Genomic DNA, 25,460 nt, shown 5'->3' on the forward strand with positions numbered 1-25,460 from the left:
GAGGTCCCCTCACCCTATGCCTATACAGCAACTCAAAGGGTGAAAAACCTGTGGATTCCTGGAGAATCTCTCTGTAAACAAACAACAGATGGGGCAAATATTTGTCCTGCTCCGTCTTAAACTGGTCTGCAAATGCCCATAGCATAGACTTGATTGTAGAATTTAACCTCTCAACAAGACCATTAGTCTGGGGATGGTAGGGGTGATCTTCAGGTGCTTCACCCCCCCCCCCCAGTACTTCCACAGACAAGCCAGTGGGTCTGACCTTAAATTTGCACCTCTGTCAGTCCATATTTCTTTTGCAAACCCTACCCTGCTGAAAACCTCTAACAAAGCATTGCCACCTTTACTGCCTCAATGGAGGGCAGAGCCACTGCCTCAGGGTATCTTGTAGCATAATCTATCACTAGGATATATTTTTTCCCTGTGGAACTTGGGGTACTCAGAGGCCCCACAATATCCATAGCTACCCTCTGAAATGGCTCCTCAGTCACAGGCAAAGGCATCAAAGGAGCGCTCACCTTGTCTCCTGCCTTGCCTACCTTTTGGCACTGCTCACAGGTCCTGCAGTACCCTGTTACATCTCTAGAAATTCCAGGCCAATAGAAGTTCTGCATAATATGTTTCTTTGTACGTTTTATGTCCATATGACCTGCAAAGAGAATATCATGGGCTGTGGCTAGAAGCGCCAGATGGTAGGCTCTAGGTACTACCAACTGATGTATTCTCTGACCCCTCCGGGGTACACTCTCTATACAGTAACCCTTTGTCCCAGTATACAGATTCCCCCTTCCCTTGAGAAAAAGGTGCCTCACTAATTACCTGCCTCAGGCCTTGCAGTGTAGGGTCTGAGAGCTGAGCCTGTCTCAACTCTCTCTTTGTAACTCTTCCCAGCTCCCCTTACACAGGAAGTCTGGCATCCTCTGACAGTGGTGCCTCACTGTCAGCCTGGGTACTACTGCTCACCTCTGCCTTTGCAGTCACTCTGTTCAAGGGAACACCAGTACCCACAAGCAGCACTGGCTCACCTTCAGTCTCACTGCTACAGAGTAACTTCCTCCCTGAAGTAACCACCTCACCAATCCTGGCTGCAATTATGCGGTCTGTCTGGGTCTCCCCCAGGCTACCAGACCCACATGCTTGTCTCGAAGCCTGACTGCGTGTAACTGCATTAGCACATGGTACTGCCTGATCCAAATCCTTCCCTATCTGGACATCTGCAAGATGGTAGTTCGGTACCCTTGTTGCCTCAAGGCAACCTACTATTTGCATTTTGTCTTTCCCTCTTACTGGCTCTCTCACCTTTTGTTTCCCACCTTGCCTCTGTAGTCATCTGTATGCCACATGGCTCCACTGGTTGCATTCAGAACATTTAACCCTAAGTCCTGGATGCTTACCTGGACTAGTGGGTTTCCCTGCTACTGGCAGATTCTGTTGGGGCAGTCTGTGTTGCCCACCATGGGTTCCTTTAGACCCATGAGCAGTACTGGGGGTCCCTTTCCTGTGCAGGGATGCCCTGCTTGCTAGGTATAGGTCTCCCTTCTTTCCCAACTCATCTGAAGTAGCACATTGTCTATCAGCTAACCACATCCTCATGTCCTCAGGCAAAGTGCTAAGAGCTTGTTACATCACCAAAAGGTCTGCCAGCCCTTCAAAAGTGGTGACCTGACATCCACCCACCGATGAAAATAAGTGCTCAGTTTAGCAACATATTAATACACACTTTCATCTGCCTTGCTTCTTTGCTCACAAAACGTTTTCCTATAAGTTTCAGGTGTTAGCTTAAAACATTCTAACAAGAGATTCTTGACAATAGTATAATCAAACATTCGCAATCAGAAATTTTAGACAACACAGTTACAGCTTTACCATGGAGAAAGGGGGTTAGGAACCATACACAGAGCCTTTGGTCAACATCATACTGTTTACGTACCCACTAAAACATATGAATGAAACTATCAAAATTATCCCTATCTGTAAACTGCAGAAGAAATTTACTGACCTTTTATGCTTTTGGGCCCAGCTACTCCCTTCCTCATTATCTCCATGACTCTGGCGAAGAGTCATCATCTCCTTTTCATGCTGCCTCTGCTGCTCCTTTTCCACAGCTTCCATTTCAAAAGGCCTGGCCTCCAACTAAAGTCTCTTCAGGTCCAGATGTATTTTTAAGTCCTCTGCACAAAGATTGAGCTGTCCATTCGCTGAGTGTTGTACATTTCCACGGCCAGTCTGATCATCCTCCTGGTTGCTGTTTTCTGATGTAGTTGTGACCAAAGCTGCACTCAAGTCTGCCTTAGTCAGGTTTCCATGCACCAGTCCCCTAGTCTGGCACATCTCAGCCAGCTGGGTCCTTGCCAGCTTTCTGTACTCCTCTTCTGACATGCTTACCTGCTCTCCCTGACTAACTAAGCTAACAAAAGAAATAAAGCAATTGTGATCTGAAATCTGAGTATTCACTCCATGGCTGATTTAGAGAACAAAAGTCCTTCAAAGATCACTGTACATAAGCTACAGGAATTCACACTACCCACACCACTACAAGCCAATTAGTATTTGCCAACCAATTAATATGTGGTGTGGAAATCCCCCCACTGCTACAAATTAATATGTGATGCCAGTGAACTGGCCCAGCAATCAAGGAGCCTCAATCTTCATCACTAACACCAGTGAGGGGCGTCCATATAGGGAAAGGATAATAAATACACACACAGTAAAGTACAATTTCCCTTAAGAGCACACAGAGATCACAGTCAGTCTGGGGCTGGGATCTCCCTTTCTTTCCAGGTCCCCAATAAAACTCCCCACTGGCACAGTTGTAGGGTCCAGATCTCAGCCTAGTGGGTAATCTAAAACCTCCAGCACCCTCTCTGTCCAACCAGTGCTTCGTGTCCCTGCCCAAGTAGCTGACACACACACACTTTGAGATAAGAGTTATATACAACCACACAGACACTCCTGGGGAAGGCTGGCACAGGTTCTCCAGCTGTGCCCCTTTTACCCAGACTGTACAGTAGAAATCGCTGCCACCACCCACTAATATTTATCAACTACCAAAAGGCCCTTATGAAAGGGCGTCCAATTATACTGTGCAATATTATTATCCAAATGGTAAGTGTAACTGAACAGTCAAGGCTTATTTGGAGTGACTTGGACAGTATCACTCTATACATGCAATGTACTCTAGAGCTTAAATTATCTCTACACAAAACAACCACAGTTGAAAGGTTTAAAAATATTTAATAATAAATAATAAAAACACAAGACAATACTTCTTACTACACAGTGCTAGTCAAGAGTTTAGAGATCACAGGAAAATGTTTAAAATAATACAGTAGAATAGTTTTGACATCAACAGAGAAAAACACTTAGTCTAATCTTCCTATTTCCTAGCTATTTCTAAGAGAAACACTAAAGTCTAAGATCCTACTTACATACAGACACAGGAAGAGCTGGTGGTGAGTTGGTTGTTCTGAAGACAAAATGCCAAATGCTCTCATTCTTTCTGTCCTTGAATTAATAACACAGTACTACTGATTCATTTCAGATTATATCATTTCTTTTTGGTTCCCAGGCTAACAGAAACTCAGAAGTCAATAACCCTTTTGATCTTGCAGCTGGTCAGGAAGCCAGAGCAATAAAAGAAATTATACATGCAAATTCTAGAAATTAACTCTGGCCTCAAAACAATAGGCAGAATGCCTCCCTCTTGACATCTAGGCTCCGAGTTTTAGATCAAAGAATTTCACAATGCTTGACTTATCAGCTTTCTTACAGCAGAGTGCACTGTTGTTACATTTTTTCAGTTCAACATCCAATACAATTGTTTCACATTTAAGAGAACAAGCCTGTGACTTACATTAATATTTACAAATGACAGAATTATTTGCAAAATTCTATCTAGCTAGGCTGGCAGCCTTCACCTATCTTCACACCATAATCCTCCCCTTCCATATTTTCTTAATAACACCCTCCTCCCTTCTTCACACCTGCCCAATCCCAACTTTATTCTCCAACATAAAATGTTACCACTCCTCCATTTGCTTCACCAATCAGCTCAACTTTTCAGGCTGTCCTCTCCTTTCCAAGTAAACATGTATAGTCTGAAATACCTCTCTCCAAAATGTAATTTGTCTAAGTTTCTCTCACAGTCTAAATATCTATCAATAACAGATCTTACGCTACTTACCTGATGAGCTTCGTAATGCAAAATCATAAACTGCCTCCTTGCTTTCCTATTGTTCCTTCCAGATATCAACCAAATCCACTTCCGCCTTATATTTCCTCAACTAGTTCTGACTTGCTTCATGAAATTCTATGTTTCCCAAAGGCGTATCCAGTATTGTTTCAATCACAGAGATAAAGTCTGTCCTCCCAGCAATGACCCTATCCTCATCTTTCCCCTCTCTAAGAATAACACCAAAACACTCCTTCAGCATGCTTTCTTCATCCTCATTAGGTCCTTGGGATGACTGTACCATAAGACCTTCCTACCAATATGTAACCTACCACTTCACAGTTCTGACTCTCCCAGCCTAGTACATAATTCAACTACACACCCATCTCTCTTCCATCCCCATTTTCCAGTTGTCACTTCTAGCTCCTAAAGCCTACCTTATTTGTATTTTTATTGCACCCCACACTGCAGCTTTCCATAATTCACTCCTGTCCCTTCCCCAGTTAATTTTGAAGTACCTTTTGTCTGTCTGTCATGAGTGTTGTCAGTACCATTTAAATTCCACTTTGCTAGGGTGATTGGGCAGGCTGGTTCAGGTCATCTACATTTTCCACAAGAGAAAGTATCCTGGCTTCTGCAAGTGTTCCCACAATGTTAGTTTTTGAGTCCTATATTATCCAAGACTCTGCCCTCCTTAAGTTACCTTATCAAGAAAGCTTCCCCATCATTCACCTATCATAGCCACTCTTTCTTCCTCCTTTCTACTCTCCTGTGCGTACAGGTTCACAGTCTCAAACCTCCCTCAAAATTCCAGTATCCTCCATCCAAAAGTGTATTTTACAAAGCTGCCACCCACAACTCCACTCTGTGATAAACACCACCCCTCTACCTTTGTAGCTCTTCAAAGGGTTCATAGAGACTGTTACATATCATAGAAACAAAACATACACACTAATGCATCCCAGCAATTATCTGGTAGGTTTGAAGTGTTAAACTGGGCTCAGGAATGAATAAATAAATAAATAAATAAGTATATACGTGCATAAATAAATAAATAAATAAATAAATAAATAAATAAATAAATAAATAACACAGCACATGTTACCCCTCAAGCTTTAAAATACCTATGTAGTGTAATAAATAATACAATAAAATCCCCTCATCGTCTCTGGAAGTGATACTTATCCCCCATCATCAACTATTGATGAAAGAACTGTATTAAATAGTAATATCAAGAAAATTATCCCATCCTCTTAACTCTAAGACTTATCTCACTCTACTCCCATAGGAATGAAATCCTTTCCACAATTTACAGCTGAGTAACTAAGAACTTATGGCTACTAATAAAAGAACTTATCTCACTAACTGTTATCCCTGCTGTTACATAAACATTAATAGTTGCAAAATTCACACCCTCCAAAATCAAGCAATGTATTTACAGGTATTAAACTTTCTTTCTGGCATGTCATACTTCTTATAATAGTTATACTTTTTTTCAAATATATTTTTATTGCATTTTTTTTTTATTATTTTAATGCAACAAAAGCTTGTAGCGGTGAACAAACAAAAACTCCAAAAATCCAAAACCAGCGTAGAAACGGAGAAAAAACGGCAATTGGAATTCTTTCTGGACAACGTTTATTTACCAAGCCACAGTACACTCAGTAAATTGAATAGGCTAAACAGAATCTATTGTAAAACATAAACGCTATTAAACCCTTGCGTTTTCGTCTGCTGTATAGAGACTTCATCAGATGAAACTTAATTAACATTTACACTCCCTTTATATAGTTTACATAATCCCTTTAATTAATAAACACAATTTAAATCAATTAACCCAATTAAATTCCTTTTGCATACTTTCTTTGTAGAAATATGCTTCCCTATTCATTTAAAAAAACATTTATAAAACATTTAAAAACTCTTCATTATATAACATGTTTAAAACAAGTGAAATTAATTTCCATGTGGTTAATATAAACTCATATTTCATGTTTCTTAAGGAAAATAAATTTGAAAATATTATTTCCTGGTAACAAAATAGACCCAGTCCCTACTCTAAGACGGAGAACCACCTACAATCCACCTATTCACCCCCTAATTAAAGAATTTAGAGAGAATATTAGAAAAAGGAATTAGAAAAGAAAATGACACTATTAAATATCAAAATAACCAGGGGGCAGAAGAGAAGCAGTTGTTATATGAAATGAAAAATGACCCCAATTTAAGGGTTATGAAGCCGGATAAAGGGGGTGGGGTGGCAATAATGGATAAAATTGAATATGATAGTAGGATGTATAACATTCTTTGGGACAATACAAAATATGAATTGGTCTCTAAAAATGAAATTAATATTGCCTATAACAAAATAGATATAAATTTAAAAGATATGTTATATGAGGGGCTTATTGATCAAAAAACATACCTATTTTTGAAAGTGGAAAAACCTAAAATTCCTTCAATTTTTGAAATTCCAAAAGTTCATAAAAATGCGTTGGACCCCCCATTAAGACCAATAGTTTCGGCTGATGGATCCAAAACTCATCCATTAGCTAAATTTATAGATAATAAAATTAAGAATTTATGGTTAGATATAGAACAAATTCTAAAAGATTCCTGGGACTTATTAAAAGTCATTCCTAGTGTAAAAAATCTGGACATTATTTTATTTGTCACTATAGATGTGATTGACCTTTTCTCATCCATTCCATACAATGAAGGCACAGAAATGTTTGAGGAAATATTGTATGAGAGTAAAAACCTAACTAATAATGAAAAGCAGGTAAATGTATGGTTAATGGAAACAGTGTTAAATAATAATTTTCTATACTTTAATGGAGAATTTTTTAGGCAGAAACAAGGAATAGCCATGGGTGCTGCCTGTGCCCCAACCTATGCAAATTTAGTACTGGCCAGATGGGAAGAGAAATTTGTATTAAATTCTCAATTCAATTCCCATTGGGTGCTTTACCTTAGATTTTTGGATGACATAGTATTGTTTTGGACTGGGGGGGGGGGTTGATGAATTCATGATTTACCTCAACCATACTACTAATTTCCTGAAGTTTACATATAAACTATCAAAAAATGTATTACAATATTTAGACCTGGAAATTTACAAAAAAGAGGAAAGTTTAGAAACAAAAATATATAGAAAACCTACATACTGTAATATGTTTCTACACTATAATAGTGCACATCCCCTCAATTGCAAAAAGAATATCATAAAAGGACAATTCGTAAGGGGAAGCCAAATGACAAGTTGTCAAAATGATTTCCTTAAAGAATGTGACTTATTAGAAAACATGTTTAAGGATCGGGGATATCCACTAAAACTTGTTAAGGAAATAAGACAGGAAATAGAAAAGGGTAGAGACATTAGATATACCCTTATTGTGAAAATTACCGACCTAGAAAAGGTGGAATCTAAAGACAAAAGTGTAGACCAAGAGAATTTCCAATTAGCCTTAAACCTAGAATATAATGCTATGAATAATAACATCAGAAGAATATTTTTTAAGGAATGGGGTAGATTTATTGATATAACTGATATAGATAAAATAGAAGGGATTTCGGCAAAAATAGTGTATAAAAACGCCCAAAGTATCAGAAACATTTTAGAAAGTAAGAAAAATGTGGCTCCACAAGGGGCAAAGAAGATGGGTACATATAAATGTGGTAGATGTGCCCAATGCCCATATATTTCAAACACCAATAGGTTACACATTACAAGTAGGAACAGATTAATTATTAATAATAAGAATTATTATAATTGTGAATCTATGGGGCTAGTTTATATGGCCACCTGTGGGATCTGTGACTCCTTCTATATAGGGAAAACAGAAAGAAAACTCAAAAGAAGAATCTATGAGCATCTCAATGACATTAAGAATTGTAAGGATACTAATGCCTTATTCAAACATAGTAAGGAATGCACAGGAGCCACATTTAAGTTTACAGTGTTAGAACATACCCAAAGAGATATAAGAGGTGTTCCCTGGGAGGAAAAAGTAGAATATAGGGAGCTTTGGTGGCAGGTAACACTAGAAGCATACAACCCACCTGGGTTGAACAAATATACTAGCATATTGCCAGTCTTGAAATTAAGGGCAGCTAAATTATAATGATATTGTTGTAAGAAATTATATAAATTTGATCTAGCAACAATTTCTGTTAATTTTATTAACATTTTATTTGATATAAGAGTATTTTTATAAATTATTTTTATAAATGATATTAATATGAAAATTTGTTTTTTTAATACAAAGGACTTCCTTATGGTTTTTAATTTATGGTCCTGCATGCTAAATAAATATGAATCTCCACTAGATGGCAGCTGAATACCACAAAATGAATTGTTTTGTATATATATATATATATATATATATATATATATATATATATATATATATATATATATATTCTTGTATTTAGTTCTTTATCCTATGAAAGAAATGAGTTTATATTAACCACATGGAAATTAATTTCACTTGTTTTAAACATGTTATATAATGAAGAGCTTTTAAATGTTTTATAAATGTTTTTTTTAAATGAATAGGGAAGCATATTTCTACAAAGAAAGTATGCAAAAGGAATTTAATTGGGTTAATTGATTTAAATTGTGTTTATTAATTAAAGTGATTATGTAAACTATATAAAGGGAGTGTAAATGTTAATTAAGTTTCATCTGATGAAGTCTCTATACAGCAGACGAAAACGCAAGGGTTTAATAGCGTTTATGTTTTACAATAGATTCTGTTTAGCCTATTCAATTTACTGAGTGTACTGTGGCTTGGTAAATAAACGTTGTCCAGAAAGAATTCCAATTGCCGTTTTTTCTCCATTTCTACGCTGGTTTTGGATTAATGCAACAAAAGAATATCACAGAAAAATATAAGAACAGGTACTCAGAATATCAAGTTCAGTAATCCTAGTAAAGTATATAAATATATATATATATATATATATATATATATATATATATATATATATGGGTCTCGGACTAGTCACTGAAAGCACATTTCACTGAAAGTGAAATGACTGTGCAGAAATCACTGAAAGCTCATTTCACTGAAAACACAATTCACTAAAACACATTTCACTGAAAGTTATATATGGCCTTTTACCCACTGTAGTGTGACCCTGGAGTTAGTATATATACTAAGGGGAGGTGTGAGGGGCACTGCCCCCCACATAGTTTGGATATATATTATGTTCAGAAAAGAGTAATGTATTGGAATTGTAAGTATCCATGCATATAGTTCAAAATATTTAAAATAGGTGGGGGGCTATGCATCCACACCCCCCGATGTGGGGGGTGGTGCCCCCCACACACACCCTTACTATATATACTAACTCCAGGGTTGCACTACAGTGGGGAAAAGGCCATGTATAACTTTCAGTTAAATGTGTTTCAGTGAATTGTGTTTCCAGTGAATTCAGCTGTCAGTGAATTGTGCACAGTCAAATGTGTTTCAGTGAAATGTGCTTTCAGTGAATAGTCCTAGACCCATATATATATATATATATATATATATATATATATATATATATATATATATATAAAAAAAATATATATATATATATATATATATATATAAAATATATATATATATATATATATATATATATATATATATATATATATATATATATATATATGGGTTCCTATGAGTTCATCGAAATGCCAAAACATCGACGCTCACTTCTTCGACACGAAAATATCGACTCTTCATATCATCGACATTTCACGTAAGCGATCATCCCCCTCTCAGGACCCATGGTAGCACTTGTTTGTCTGCTACAGCGCATATGGTTCAAGTCACTACCTACAATTTCCCTTGACAGCGTTGTAATTTACGTCGCAATACACACACAAGTGCTACCATGGGTCCTGAGAGGGGGAGGATCGCTTACGTGAAATGTCGATGATATGAAGAGTCGATGTTTTCGTGTCAAAGAAGTGAGCGTCGATGTTTTGGCATTTCGATGAACTCATAGGAACCCATATATATATATATATATATATATATATATATATATATATATATATATATATATATAAAACATGAACCATCGTTATAATAGCTATACTTAAAAAACAAAACAAAGAAGTGACAGAAAAACATCCTTAAGAGTACCCCTTCCACCAAAGAGGCCATCCTAACATTTCCATGCAGTCTGCAGTTAGTGCAAAACAATTTCCACAGGCAGTGTCTGTCTCAGCATTTTATGGCACAGCCTTGTACAACTACTTACAATGTGATGCAGGACTGTCAGCATCTGACAATGTGAGCCTGAAATGCCGTTACAATTCATTTATCTAAAAGAGTTTACAAATATAAACATTTTGACAGGTCACTAACAGATGAAGAGCAAAAAACATAGAAAAATAAACTCCTTCGGTTGCCAATGTCTTTTACATAATTTTAATGTCTAGATAGATCCCGTATACAATCTAGAATGTCATGGTCAAGTAAATATAGCCAGTGTAGCTTAGTCCTGAGTAATGATAACGCTTCTTGATCCCCACCCCCAACCCCAGGAGTGCTACACTCTGCAAAATCTATCACTTCCTTCCCTTCCATTGGCACTGATCTTCTAACCCGTAACTTACTCTTCCATATAGCCAGGAAAACAGAAGGGAAGTTAACATAAAATCAGATCCTTACAGAGGTAGTACTAATACCAGCAAGCAGTCCTTTTGTTTCTTAAACAGCCACTAGCATGCCACCCTTCTTTAAAATAGGACTGATAACCATTACCTTGAAAATTTGTTTTTGAAAAGCCATCCTTACGGGGTTCTGTGCTTGCTGTTTGTCTTAAATCTTCTAAAACTGCAGCAGCCCCTGCAGTCTTGTCTATCCATCAGTACATTCCTTGATCAGCTTTCTTTGATGGAGGTTTTTTCTGTTATTCCTAAAATTGCACATATACTTGAGAGATCTTGATTTCCAGCTGAAGAAACCGCTGCTTCTACTGGGGTCTTATTTGAAGACCCAAGTTTGAGTCACTAATTACAGCTGAAGGATAAATTGCCACACCAATAGGTTGTCTGGTACCTTGCATTTTCATTTCTTGAAACTTAATTTTTCTGTTTCTGAGTTCTCCTGAGTCACTAACCAATGATTTTTGCACTTAATGATTTATTAAATTACATATAGTAAGCTGCAATTGCATTCTTCTTTGAGAGACGATAGCTGAATAAACCATTGGTAACTTTGAAACATCTAACACCCAAAACCCTACCCTTCTGAAGTGCAAAAATCCTTACTAGCCAGTCTTTAAGCATGTAACTGTGACATTTTGCTATCAACATCCTAGATCTTTTGTCAGAATTGGAAGGGTGAACATCTTTGTGCTCTGTATTAGGCTGCATCTATGACATAGAGGGAAAATGCCTTGAACACACTCCAGGTTACCTGAATTTTAGTAGGGCTCAGGTACTTGATGGTGCAGGCAGGGAGTATGGAGGAGATTATCCTATAGTAGTAGAGGGGTGCGCTTGGAGCAAATGCGCACAAGGTAGTTTCCTTGGTGAAGATGAGGATAAAAAAACTGGACAGGACCTTCTATTGGTAAGCAGTGCAGTCTTTCTGATGTCACCCCTTTGCAGAAGTGAGATAGGGTTCAGCATTGATGCCCGTTGTACATCCCACCTGCAGGTTGTTGCTGAGTAGGTACATGGAGGCAGGGCATAACAAAGAAACAAATGCTGAACCACTTCTAATGGATATTTAAATGGTGCCCCCTTCCAGCTGACAGGAGAATGAATGGATAGAAGGAGTGGTAAGGGTTCTGTAGATCGGCAGGCAGCTTCAGCAAAGTAGATTAAAAAACTCTTTGACACTGTTGCCTAAGTGTACCACTTAAGGAGCTAATTCATTTATACAATCTTCCAAAAACATTACAGCTTAATTTCTCTCTGTCTTTACTGAGGTCTGAACTCTAGATGTTGTATTAGTAGGACCTAGTTTAAGGTCTTTCTGTTCTAGCAAAAGTGTTTTCCAAGTCACCTTCTAGAGAACATTATCTTTTTCTTGCCTCTGCATCTGCTGATCCATGTACCCCACTTGTTCATCCACTTCTCAGACAGCTGCCTTCAGCTCATTTTATCCTTTTGAATGCATAACACTTACATCTGCCATGAGAATGTCCAGCTTCAACAAAATATGATTTGTATTTTCCTGCAAAGCATTGCAAGCAAAAAAAACAATAAAGAAAAAACACAATGTTGATTATAAACTACACTCACTAGAGAAATTCTAGTAGTAAAACATTGTTGTCAGAGGTTCAGGGCAGACCACAGATTTATAGACTGCACACACTACAAAAATTGCAATAATAAACTTCTTTTATTTGGGGTTGAGCACTGTCCAAAGGATTAACACCAGTATAATTAATATGTACACTCCCACCTTCTGAGGGCTAACATTTTGACTAGTCCAGGGAGTCTAGAAAGTAAAACTTCCAAGGTCTTTTTAAATACCATATATCTACAATATAATATATATATATATATATATATATATATATATATATATATATATATATATATGGGTCCTGATAGGACTCAGGAGGTCTAATAGGTGAGGCCACCTCCACCAAGAGGCCAGTCACTAGCGCAGTCCCCCAGTGTTCCGTTTTGGTTCTATTCCTTTTTGGCATCTGATTCTCTGAAATGGGAGCAAATACTGAAGATTTATGGCTGACTAAGTTTGCAGATGATTGCAAGCTGGGGGTTATCATCGGCTCCCCTGTAGGCACTGGCATTTTTCAAGAAGGTCTGTCTCTGACTAACATGTGTTGCCAAAGCCATGGTCTTAAACTCAGTGCTAAGAAATGCATAATTTTACCATTTGGGAAGTCAATCATTCTGGCTAATTACTGTTTTGTAATATGCCCCTAAGAGTTGACCCAGCGGTCAGGGATTTGAGTACGCACATAGACAGTAGCCTTAATTTTGACCACCATGTGGCCATAGTGGTAATGAAACCCTTTTATGTCACTCAGATTCTAAGTAAGGGCATGGCATCTAGGTTCAAAGTGGTCATTATATCACTGTACTCTGCCCTTATCAGAACATTTTGATTTCAGCTGTCCATAATATTGGAGAAAATGTGCTAGAGAGCTAAGAAATAAGCTTCTTTTGTCTGCCCAGCCCAAGAAAGTTATCACAAATAAAGAAAATTTAAAGGTGTAAGAGTTTTCTTTTTCGTGTAGACCTCAACAACTCTTTTTAGCCGAATCCTTTTTTTAGACCCCAAACTGCACTCATCGTTTCCATCAAACGCAGATTGTGCCCTTAAATTACCACCTAGCTTTTCAGGCTATATTTTCCAACCAGGTCTTTAATTGAAAAGCAGTCCAAACTTTAAAATTAGGATTATGCTCTGTTCTTTGATCTGCACTTAGAGGAAGCATCCCATTTGGGATAGTTTTAAGATCGGTCTTGTAAGTACACATTTCTCATTTATGTATGAAGGCTGCTGCCATTGTGCAAGGATCATTTATTTTTCTTCATAATAGAGCAGCTGGGATTATCAGAAGTTATGAAAGAAGTGACAATGCTTAAAAATGTAAAACATATCCATGTGTTGGTTCTGTATTAACAAGTATCTTCAGTGTAGAGCCAACCAGAGTCTGCGACTTTCTTATTTCCTTGCGCTCCCAAAATGTACTAGCTGAACTCCAGAAATGCACATGCCCTTCTACACATTTTTTTCAGTTCAATTTTAAAACTGCTTGTTGCCTTTAAATAGATTATAATTAGAAATCAGTTCTTTAAAATGAATAAATCGCTTAAACTCCTGACATATCTGGAGATATAACATTTAGTATTTTGCGGTATCCTTTTTATTCAGCTGAGTATAATGGTGTGTATTTTGTCAAACATCACACAGAAGATCTTGTAATAAGCATTCCTACATACTATATTTGTATCTTAAATTTTATATTTTACTTATAGCAAGAAAATGCAATTAGAAAACAACTGTTTAAACTCTCCTCCTTCCCATATTTCATAGAACACTGTATGTGCATGGCTACACAAAGCTGGATTTCATGGTGTGGCATTCTGCAATTCAGAAGGCAGCAAGTACAGATGGCAATGCATTACGTGATCAACAACTCAACAAAAACGATGTTCCCATTATTGTGGACAGCTGCATAGCATTTGTTACACAGCATGGTAAGGACAACACTATTTCCTTTTAGTGCCTTTGGTGTTCAACCTTTTTTTGTACTTCACCTGCCAGTTTTGCTTTGTATGTCTCATTTATTTATTTTTAATACATCCCACTTACTATGTTCATTTTGTGTCTTCAAGCATATCCTGGAACTGTTGACATTTATACAGAACTGCTTCATGAAATTAACAATTTTACTAAAATTAAAATATAAACAGACTATTGAAGCAGAAGGCTATATTCATTATAAGGTTTTCATAAATGCTGCTGTATGATATCTCTGTATTTCCTTGGCTGCATATTTATTACAACATGCTTATCAGATTTTAAAGGAGCAATTACATAGATACATATATATTTTTTTCACAACAAGGAGGTTGGAGCAAAAGTATACGTTCGTAGATACTTACTAGGTTATTGATCCATGATGATCTTTAGAAGCCTAGATATACATTCCCATGAAGTTTTTTAGTCTTTGTATTTTAAGAATGAATGAATGAATGAATGAATGAATGAATGAATGAATAAGTTAATAAACAGAGTACTTGCCTCCTTGAGTACACGCCTAGTCTTGCTTTACACTGTGTTGTGTACTGGATGGAGATCTCCTGTGCCAAGGCATATTTTATGTCCCTTGTAGTCTCCACCGTTTCCAGTCATCCAGCTGCATTCTTTTGAGTGGCAGGCAGGCTTACAGCCCAACTTATCTTGCTGCTAGAAGAGTTATACCTCTGAAAAATAAGAGAAAGTTGCATAGTTCCTCACAGGCAAGCAATGAACTTCGTACAAGTTTCAAATGCCAGATTAGAAGTGATGTTTTCTCCATGATTTTGAGTATGTAACCAGCCACCTGTGTCTTAGATAAATGCCAACAAGTTTGGCTGTTGCCTACATTGTTGTGCTAGAATCTATGTTTTATAAAGACATCCAGTCATTTTCAAATATTGGTTTCTGTCCATCTGCCTTGAAATATGCCATGATGGCCCCCATTCTAAAAAAAAAAAAAAAAAAAAAAAGCCTGTACCTCATCTGGAGGAGCTTGGTAACTGCTGCTTGATGTTTCATGCTCCCTTCACTCTTAAGATTTGAAAAAAAGTTCATTTGCACTTTGATTCAGTTTTGTAGGTCTACCAGGTATGTGATCCTGTCCAGTCTGCTTCTGTATCAGGCATACTAGTTGGCTTAAAGGATTAAGGAGCCGTTAATGAGCTCATTTGTATGCTCCACTGGAGCAAGGTTTGATCCCTACAGCCTCTATTGCCTAACTGTGTAACACTGAAAAAGATACTTAACCAGACACTGCTCCTGAACTAAGTCTGAAAAAGGTTCATGTAGATCTGTGTTCTACCGTAGAAATACAAATAAACACAAATAAATAAATGAATAAATAAATAAACAAATACATAAATAAGAAAGTCCTTACCTGGGATATAAATTATCTTTCTATATCTGGAGATCAACATCTTTTACTCCATCTTGGTCCTTCTTGATATCTCTCCAGCATAATGTGATGGATCTCAAAATATTACTAATGCAACTGCAGTCTTAGGTATTGTCCTACAATGTTTTGTCTCCTTTCTTTTGGGTGTACCCTACTGATAGTTTCTGATGTACGCTGTTTACCTGGGTACCCTGTCACCTCCAGTGTCCCACAAGGACTGGTTTTATGTCCTCTAAAGTTTTATAAATTTATGATTCCATCTCAGCAAGCTTATTTCTAGCAGAGGCTTAGAGCATCATTGCTGTTCTGATGATATGCAGCTTTGTCTTTTCTCTCCTCATGAATGCTCACTTATTGTGGGTTCCTCAGGTGGGAACATGGAATGTGTCTAAAACTGGCTGAAATGTAATCTTCTGCACTTATCAACTCCAAGACAGCCACCATAAAAAAGCCATGTCACTGTTAGCCAGTCTGACCTCCTAGTTTGAATCCTACCATTTTGTTTAGTTGAAATAAACTGTAACTTGTTGAGAAAGTCAAGAATTGTGATTTTTTTTTTTTTTACAACAGACTGATGCTTAGAGACTAAGTGTCTTCTGTTGTCAGGTCATTGTGTTTTTATAGTGAAACATTTCATGCATTGAGTATTTACTGTTATCTCAAGACCTTACAGTGATAGTGTATGCCACAGTCTCACTTTGGGCTATTATAGTGCCCTTTACCTAGGGCATCTAGAGATGTAACTAGAATAGATACAGCTGGTGTGGAATTCCAGAGCCTGATTACATACAAGTGCATGTCATTATTAGCATATTATTATGGATATGTAGAATCTGCATTGGCTGACAGTAAAGCTTATCCTTACAGTTCTGTTTGTTTATTGAGCCCTACATGACAGGTTTCCCCTTTACAAGTCCTAAAGAGCTCCTCATCTCAGGGTTGAAAGAAATTTCAAGAGTAAATTTGGAAAAATAAGGCTTCGGTCTTTTTGTCATCAAGCACTACACCTTTGCCCTCTGTCAGTCTCCTGTACTGGAGAGAACTGTTTTGTTTTAATTTTTTTTATTATTATTGTTTGAACCTGTCATCTTACTCTGAAATCAGTGGTGTAAAATTTCATAGGTACTGTTATTACACTCAGAAGTATTCATACCTGCAGTTTCATGACCCATAGACCCATGGCTTTCTGAGTTTAGATCTGAGCGCTGCACTCACGTGACCCTCATTAGAGTAGTCAGTGACCTGCTGACAGAGAGAGCACAAAGGCTGTAGTCCTGCTCGATATCTATGCAGCTTTCAATGTTGAGACCGTAGGATCCATGCAGAACACTTCAAATTGTACAGTAGTTATACTAGTACTGTGTATGAGGTTTTTGTCTCTTTATTCTTGTCTTGGGCCACTCCCAGAAGATCGTGTCTTAAAGTAATTTCGCCAGCACATCCCTCTTAGGTTTAGGAGTGGCTTAGAGCTCCATTTAAGCAGTGTTCATGTTCAGAGTATATATGATGCCACTGAAAGAGGTCATTATGGAGAAAAGTATTTATTATGGATCATAAGTCGATAATATCCAGCTTTAAACATATTTCCTTTGGGAGTTTTTGCCTAACTCTACTACTGTTGAGAACTGTTTGAGCAATATTCTGCAATGTCTGGTGCAGAACTGCCTCAAACTCAAACCAGACCAAACCTGAGGAGATGGGAGGTGTTGATGCCCATTGCATAACCCATCCACAGGGTGTTACTGGCCAAGTTCGGAGTGTAGAAGAGAAAGAGTCATTAGCAGCATTTTGATTCTGCCTCATGAGTCTCATCCCCTTTCTGTCTCTGAACGTGAGTGGAGTTAGTCCAGGGGAGGCTAATTGGGTAAACTAGACATGGTAGATGAGGAGAGTCTCGAGGAGTAGCTGATAGTTAGCTGTGAGGAGCCAAAATGTAAAAAAAAAAAAAACATGAGGCATTATTACTGCATGTCACCATCCATCTATCATATCCTCTTCTGCTGTCCTATTAATCACCTGTGTGGGAAATTGCTTAGAATTTGTACCTCATGTTCATAATGGGTGCGTTCTTGACAGACTGATAGCACTGGACAAGGTTTAAGCTGTCATTAGGATGTCCTGCTTACAGTTAAGGAATGTATCTCAAATCGATCACTTAATGTCATCATTGAACTTGGAGATGATAGCTCATAGCCTGCTGATGTGTGGACTGCACTACTTCAATGCTGTTTACTTGTTTTGCCTACAACAGTGCATTAACTGACTTGGCTACAAGAACTGATGAATTCTACTTTACAATTACTGCCCAGCTCTTCCAGAATTAGCCTCATCAATCTTTTCCTATAGGCCTTGTAGTGGCTGCTGATTGTGGCCTGATGTATTTTTTAAAATGTTGGTTCTCACCTACTGTGTTCTTCATCACCTGGGTGCTGTCTGTCTAAAGGAGTTGCTGAGGGCATATGCTATGCTGGTGGTTTCACTTATTTGATTAGAGAGCTCATGTATGTTGTAATTGTCTACCTTGACTTAGTCCTCTGGAAATAGCTGTTTTTCATGATACTCTCTTGTAATTATGAGAGCTCATTCAGGAAGTGTATAATAGGTTCATAGGGCATAGCTGTGTACAAGACTAAATCACCCCTGGGACCAAGGTATTTTTAATGGGTATATGTAAGCTAGGGCAAGGTTCACAGGCTACCTCTGTGCTTTAGAGATATAGGTGCTACATCCAGGGTGAACTTCCGATTTCCCATTCCCTGGCCCAGGCTTCTCTTGAATAGGGTTAGGGAAGAGCACTGCGTCACATGAATGTGAATCCTTTTCCAGAGAAGGGGAATTCTGAGAGAGACATTCCTGTCCTTCCACCATGTCCTGTTTAAGTCACACATTTTAAATCCCTAGATCAAGTAATTCTGATGATATTCACTTTGTGGATATGTAGAATATCCATCAAAGTAGGATCCGAAGATGCCTTGTATGCCAGGCATAGATTGCCTCTCAGTAGTCTGTAGGAAACAAGATATAGACACGGGGCTTTGAGATGATCTACATTGGACATGCTGTTTATGTCCCGTATTCTTTTTGTGAGGAACCTCTGTGGAGGTTCCAGTTGTTGCATGTGCCAGGTCAGGCACATACAGAAGGAGGACGAGTTCTCAATGTTTTTAAGAATGTATGTCTGGAACCCATGGGAGCCTACTTGCATCTAGTTTTGCAATGTATTTATTCATGATTTTGCACTTATTAAATCTTTCAGTAGTAGTATAGTTAAATGTTCTGCTGCATACTGTTCTGGATTTTGGACTGGTTTTCTTTTTACAGTTCTGAGATTTTTTTGTTGTTGTTGTAAACAACTTTATTTTAAATCTGACTGACCACTATTAATTTAACCATTAAGTAAGATTAGCAGTGAGTACAAACCCTTACAAAGTGTCAAAACTTTTAATAATGGTCTGCCGCTTTCCAAAACTGAATAAGAAAATTCTTGGAATTTTAATATCTGAGTACTTTCAATAAAATAGACCATTGACATGATGAAGCAGAGGAGGTTGTGGTTTCAGTTCTGGGCTATGGACTTTCTTCATATTCATAATCATAAGATTTCCATGACGGTACCACATTTGCCATCAAATTCCACCTTGCCCTATATGTCACAAACAGTTGTGTGTCTACCATTCTAGATGAGCCTTCATGTGCAGAGATGTTTTGAAATGTTGATTTTCTTATGGGCTTCAAACGTTCACAGGTGGTGGACTTCACATTGGCCTAAGTACCCACTGACAGATTGCAGGATGAACTTCACAGAGTATATCTCAAATATACAGAACTTCTCAGACATTCCTTATTGGACCAACAACAATCAGCTATCACTTTATGATTGCTGACTGGCCATGAATGGTAACAGACACCTCACCACCCTAAATGATTTAACCCCGACTACAAGTTCTAAATACCTGATTCTGTAGGCCGAAAAGAACTATGCAGCCTTGGTACTTTTTTCTTACTAGTCAGTAGTGTTTACTTGAGTATATAATGTAGAGCCATATTCAGAAGAAAGCAACTGAAGCAGAATGAAGATAATAATCAATCAATCAATCAATAAGAAATATCTGCCTGGCCAGAACACATACATTTAAGGTAGGCCAGATCTGACACTGTGTCCAGAATTAGGCAGGCTTTGATAGGGTGGACACAGGTGTGATATATATATATATATATATATATATATATATATATATATATGTATATATATATATATATATATATATATATATATATATATATGTATATATATATATATATATATATGTGTTCTTCTGACCTGGCGATTTGACTCTAGACCTTTATGGACTAAAAATCCAGAGAGCTCAGTCTCACTTTCTGTCCCTTGCCAACACCTCTAACTTTTCCTGCAGATAAGTATACTCCCTTCCCTGTTGTCTGATTTTAGGTATTGAAAAATAGAACACATTTTCTCCTTTTAGGGAAGTTTTCAGCAATGTCATTATTATTGTTTTTATTGTTACAGTATTGCTATCAAGTGTTATTGGATGGCCAAGGTGAATCAACAAAAATAAAGTGACAGTGACATGTACTATTCACATGCGGTGAAAATAACACTATCTGTAATACAGTAGAATAGAAATGCAAACTTACCAGTCTGACAGCACAGATGAAAGTCTGTAATGCATAGCTATTTTAGAAGATGACAGTGTGCATAGCTCACTGAAGACATGTCATCAGTGAAGGCATAACATAGAGAACTGCCTGTATGCTTATTCAATGTGTACTGACATTGTAAGGGAGGAGCCTAGGCAAAGGGAAGTGGAAGGAGGAAACTTTTATCAGTAAAAGCATGAGCATTATCTTAAGATGAAATTATATGTTGTTTAAAGTGTGTTCACCTAAAATTCTGGACTGTATCTACTGTATATGAATAACACTGGAATCACCATACTGTTGGGAAGAATGCAGTTTTGAAAACTCTTCTGATTGCATTCCATGAAGATCTGAAGTTACTGTGGATAGCAATATTATAAACCATATTGCATGGAGACACACAACATACCACTACAGCTTTTCTTAGAGAGGTCAGGGTACTCTGTTGGTGTGTGTGTGTGTGTGTGTTATAGACGGCTTAAAAGGTGCGTCAACCATTAACTTATAAAAGGTACATTATTTTGGCACTTTGTGAGCTCAGCAGCAGCAGCAGTAAAATCAGCTTCTTAAAAATAAAATTGAGACTACACCCAGTTTCCTGAAAGACACATGTATCTATATTGGGGTTTATTGTGCACCTTTAGGGCCATTAAAAAGTAATTATAGTGGTCCATTTGAGCTTACAAATCATTGCCAGTCACATCTGTAAACTCTTACTACCTGAAGGTAGATGGGTTGTGCTTCACAGAATTTCACTTTTAACTTCAGAGTAAACATCAGTGATATGTTATTATGCTAGAAGTATGAAATACTGTAGCACATGTCCCACAGTAAAGCCTCATTATCATAGAACTGTAAGAATGTTCATCTAAGGTAACTCTTACGTTTATTCTTCTAATGAAAAAAATCTTCCTTTAATTCAGTTTTTTGGGGGGGTGGGGAGTATGATATAAAGGAGCGTTGATTTTTCTCTTGGTATACCCAGGATTTTAATTATTCTTTTCTTCTAAATCAGTGTATCTACTACAAATCTGGGCATTGTACATGACACTGGGAGATAGAACAGTCACTTGGGGCCAGTAACATGTGTGCTACAACACTGTGCATATGCACGTGAAAAAAAAACCTAAGTCAAAAGGCAAAGTTGTCAGTTTAGCAGTCACTTTGTGTCCTTATCCACAACTGTGATAGTCTCTGGTAATGCTCTCTGCTGAAAGGATGAGGTGCTGAATACAAGTGGCAAACATTAGATTCCATTACGGGTTAGTTGACTTCACGTTCTGTGATACTTTGTGTAGGTCAGTAGTTATAGATGATCATACCTCTGAACTGCACAGATTTTCGCAGAATGTCCAGATTTTTGCCTCACATTTTTAGTCTGTTCCTCACAAAATTGTTGGTTTTCTGGCAATTACTGAGGATTGTCATCACTAAATAATGACTAACATTTGAATTTCAGATTTCATATCCTTCAGAATATGCATGCTAACACAAACCCTGCTATTCCTGCAGGTTTCAACGTTTATAAGAGCAATATTTAAAATATATGTCAGTCTTTGGGCCTTTGTCTCCCCATTATTTTAGGCTTTGTACAGTTTTTTTGCACTATGAAGTTGAGAGGCATGAAGAATTTCAGAAAACATCCATTCTTGTTTCCTGTTGAGAGAAATCTTTTGAAGTGGTTTGTGTATCGGAGAGGCTTCCCTCTGGGTGCCTCTAAAAGTGGATGTATGTGAGATGTGGCCTATTGGAAGGAGATGCTTAGGAAAACATAGGACACATTAGCACAGTTATGTCCCGTAGATTAGCTGGGCACATCTGAAAATCTCAGAAGATGTAATGGAGACTATTCATTGGATCATAGGATCATAGGAGGTTACTAGGCTAATAGCCCTGGGGCCTTTACAAGCCTTGCAAAGAGTTTATCTCAAAAAATGAAACATCAGTCAGCACCTGTCACCCCTGTCAATGTGGGACAAAGGTGGAACCCCTGGGACAAATTTATAGTTTTCCATCCATTCATCAAGGTTGCGTTTCAAGAGGTGCAGTGAGGTATTCTGTGTGACATATATGAGAAGTTTATTCCAAAGACGAGGCAGCTTCTGGGAAACAAACCTGTCCCTGCAGCAGGTTTTGTTGATGTCACATATTAGATTTAGGCGTATCGAGTGTGTAATGGGTGAGAAGTTAGACTTATGGATATGGAGCATCTCTAGTAGGGCCGGGTCCCATATTGCCTTGTAGGTGAGACACAGATCACTTCTGAGCAATCTGTATGATACTGAGTAGAGTGATAGTGATTTAAGCCTGTCCACATAGGATAGGTGTTGGAGGCCATGGATTCTCTTTGTGAGGTATTTCTGTGGTCTTTCCAGTTGGTGCAGGTGTTTGGAGAGGTGCATACCAAACGGGGCATTATACTCAATCATAGGTGTAATAAGGGAGGAGTACAGAGAGGTAATAACCTCCTTTTTTCTGGATGCAATCCCTTTAGTTATAAGACAAACCAAGTAAAAGGCTTTTCTGACCACCGCCGCCACATGATGGTTGAATGTGGGATTGTTGTCAACCCAGGTCTGTTGCCACAGGTTGTGTGCTTAGGGGGTTGCCGTTGATGTGGTAATCAGCAGGGGCTGTGTTTTTGCCAAATGATATGATAATACATTTTTTTTGTGTTTAACTTAAGGCCATGTCTTTTGACAAGTTATTTGTAGCTATGAGACCCTCTTGCAGTATGTTAACATAAATTGGGGAGTCAATGACAGCACCCAACTTACAGTCATTTGTAAACATGGTCAGCCACAGGCTGTTTGTCTTTGCCTGGACCTCTGAGAAGTATATTCCAAATAGTAGGGGTCCCAGGACAGATCCCTGGGGAACACCACTAGTGACAGCACATATTTTGACCTTGTGGGTCCTATCTGTGAGCTAGTTGGCCACACATCTGACTAGATAGGGATTAACACCAAGTTGTGTTAGCTTTTCGATGATGCCTGAGTGAGGGATTGTGTCAAAGGCCTTGACCAGGTAAAGGTAAGGTGTATGTACTGACTTTCCCTCATCCAGGGCATTGATGCCAGTCTCAAAGAAGTCAACTAGGTTCAGTAGGCACGATCTGCCCCTGACAAATCCAAATTGGGTGGGGTTGATTACTTGGAAATTGCCTATGTCCTTGTTTATGGGAATCCATAATAATACATTCCATGGCTTTACAGATCAGACTTGTCAAGCTGATGGGGCAGTAGTTTCCTGGGTCAGTAGTAGAACCGCCTTTGTGCAAAGGGATGGCAATGGCAGTTCTCCATTCAGCTGGATTGAAGCCTGTAGTTAGGCTCTGGTTGAATAGGGTGCTCAATGGTGAAGCTAGTTCTTGCTGGAGATGGTGTAGAATATAGCCTGGGATACTATCAGGTCCCATGGAAGCTGTGTTCTTTGCCTTGGTCCTTTAACACTTGATCAAAAGAGATGTGAGGTGTGGGACAAGTATCAGGGATGTTGACTGGGTCTTTGCGGGGCAGTAAGGGGGTGAAGTTTGGCTGAACCTATCAGCTAGCAGGTTCAGTGTAAGTGGTGCCATTAAGTACTAGTTTGAACCAAACTTGGGCTTTGCAATGGAGGTTCCTAACATAACTGAAGAAGGACTTGTGGTTTCTTTTTGTTTTGGAGGCTAATTTCAACTCATAATTGGCTTTGGAGGTTTTCACTAGTGATCTAATTTGCTTGTCGAGACAGAGAAGGGAGTTTTTCCGATTTGGAATTTTTTTCCTTTTTAACCTTCGACAACAGTTTCTTCCTTTTGTTGTAAAGCCTGTTGATAAGAGGATGTGCTGGGTAAAGAAGGATCTGGCCTCCTCTGGTAAGCATGCTGCCCTGTGCCCCTCACTAGAACAAGTGTTTTAAAAAAATAATTAATTTATGAACATAATTATTCACATTATATATAAGGAACCTTGCATAATATGTACCTTTTAACTGCAAGTCAATAATACTTTATGAAATTTAGTTAGCTGTAATTCATTATGTCTAAATTGGAACTTTTTTGTGTTGTTGTGTAATACATTTCTGTGTAAAGACAGCATAGCGTCTTGTGACCTAATATGAATGCAGCATTGATCTTACTAAACAATTGCAGGAGCACATATATACAGGCATACTTTACATTTAAATAAGACCTTGTTCCATTATACAATTATAGTCACTCTAGCTTTTGGTTATAGGGCATGACAAACTTTTTTATAGCTGTCACTTGAAAGAACCTTGTGGCATTAAAACAACTTTGTGTATATTTACCCTTTAATTCACATATTATTTTTGATAGACAACAGTGCCTTCTATCCTTATGTCATCAGCATTGAAGTAACATCTGAATTGTCATTGCATGCCATCACAGGTGACAACACCCTTTGATGTTGTGATAAATTAGAAAATGTGTTAAGCTACCATTGTTTATTTTCAAATAACAAACCTCACATTTTAATACAACACTGCAGTTAATATTATGGAATGTTTGTCAGCTTGACAAAAAGACAATGGAATGCTGTTTGTATTATTAAGCTAGTTTCATATTCTCTTAATTATAAAACTGCAATTTTAATTAAGATACGCTTACCATATTTTATAATTTCAGAGATGACATGGTGTTGTACAAGCTTAAAGTGTATTTGTTAGATTAAAAACACAAGGAAGAAAGTCAGGAAGTGAAAAGGAAAGAAAGATCTTACAGCACTGGAAAGAAAAAAAAAACAGTTTTAAATAAAGTGAAAATGAATTGGGTATTTCCATTATAATCTGTTTTAACTGTAATATGTACAAAGTTTTGAGTTTTCTTCAACTACATTTTGCCTCCATGTTAGTATTTCAGTTTCTGTTTCATGTGATGTCTTCATAGTGTGACTCTTCCATGAAATATTCAGTCCACTGCAGTTTCTGAGTACCTACATTTGCTTGCTTTCATTTCAAAGGATGCAATTTGTGTTGTATATTTTTTATATTCATAAAG

General features: G+C 37.7%; 1 protein-coding gene across 1 annotated transcript in view; it reads left to right on the forward strand.

The window, feature by feature from the left end:
• ARAP2 (ArfGAP with RhoGAP domain, ankyrin repeat and PH domain 2) overlaps positions 1-25,460 on the forward strand; it is a 2,678,178-nt gene that overhangs the window by 1,818,560 nt on the left and 834,158 nt on the right. Inside the window, exon 20 of the mRNA XM_044062089.1 lies at positions 14,200-14,363. Within this exon, the coding sequence (XP_043918024.1) occupies positions 14,200-14,363 (164 nt within the window). The remainder of the gene's footprint in view (positions 1-14,199; positions 14,364-25,460) is intronic.

Source organism: Protopterus annectens, chromosome 2.part1 (genome assembly GCF_019279795.1).
Source record: "Protopterus annectens isolate FY-2018-M chromosome 2.part1, PAN1.0, whole genome shotgun sequence".
NCBI classification, from domain to species: Eukaryota; Metazoa; Chordata; order Ceratodontiformes; family Protopteridae; genus Protopterus; species Protopterus annectens.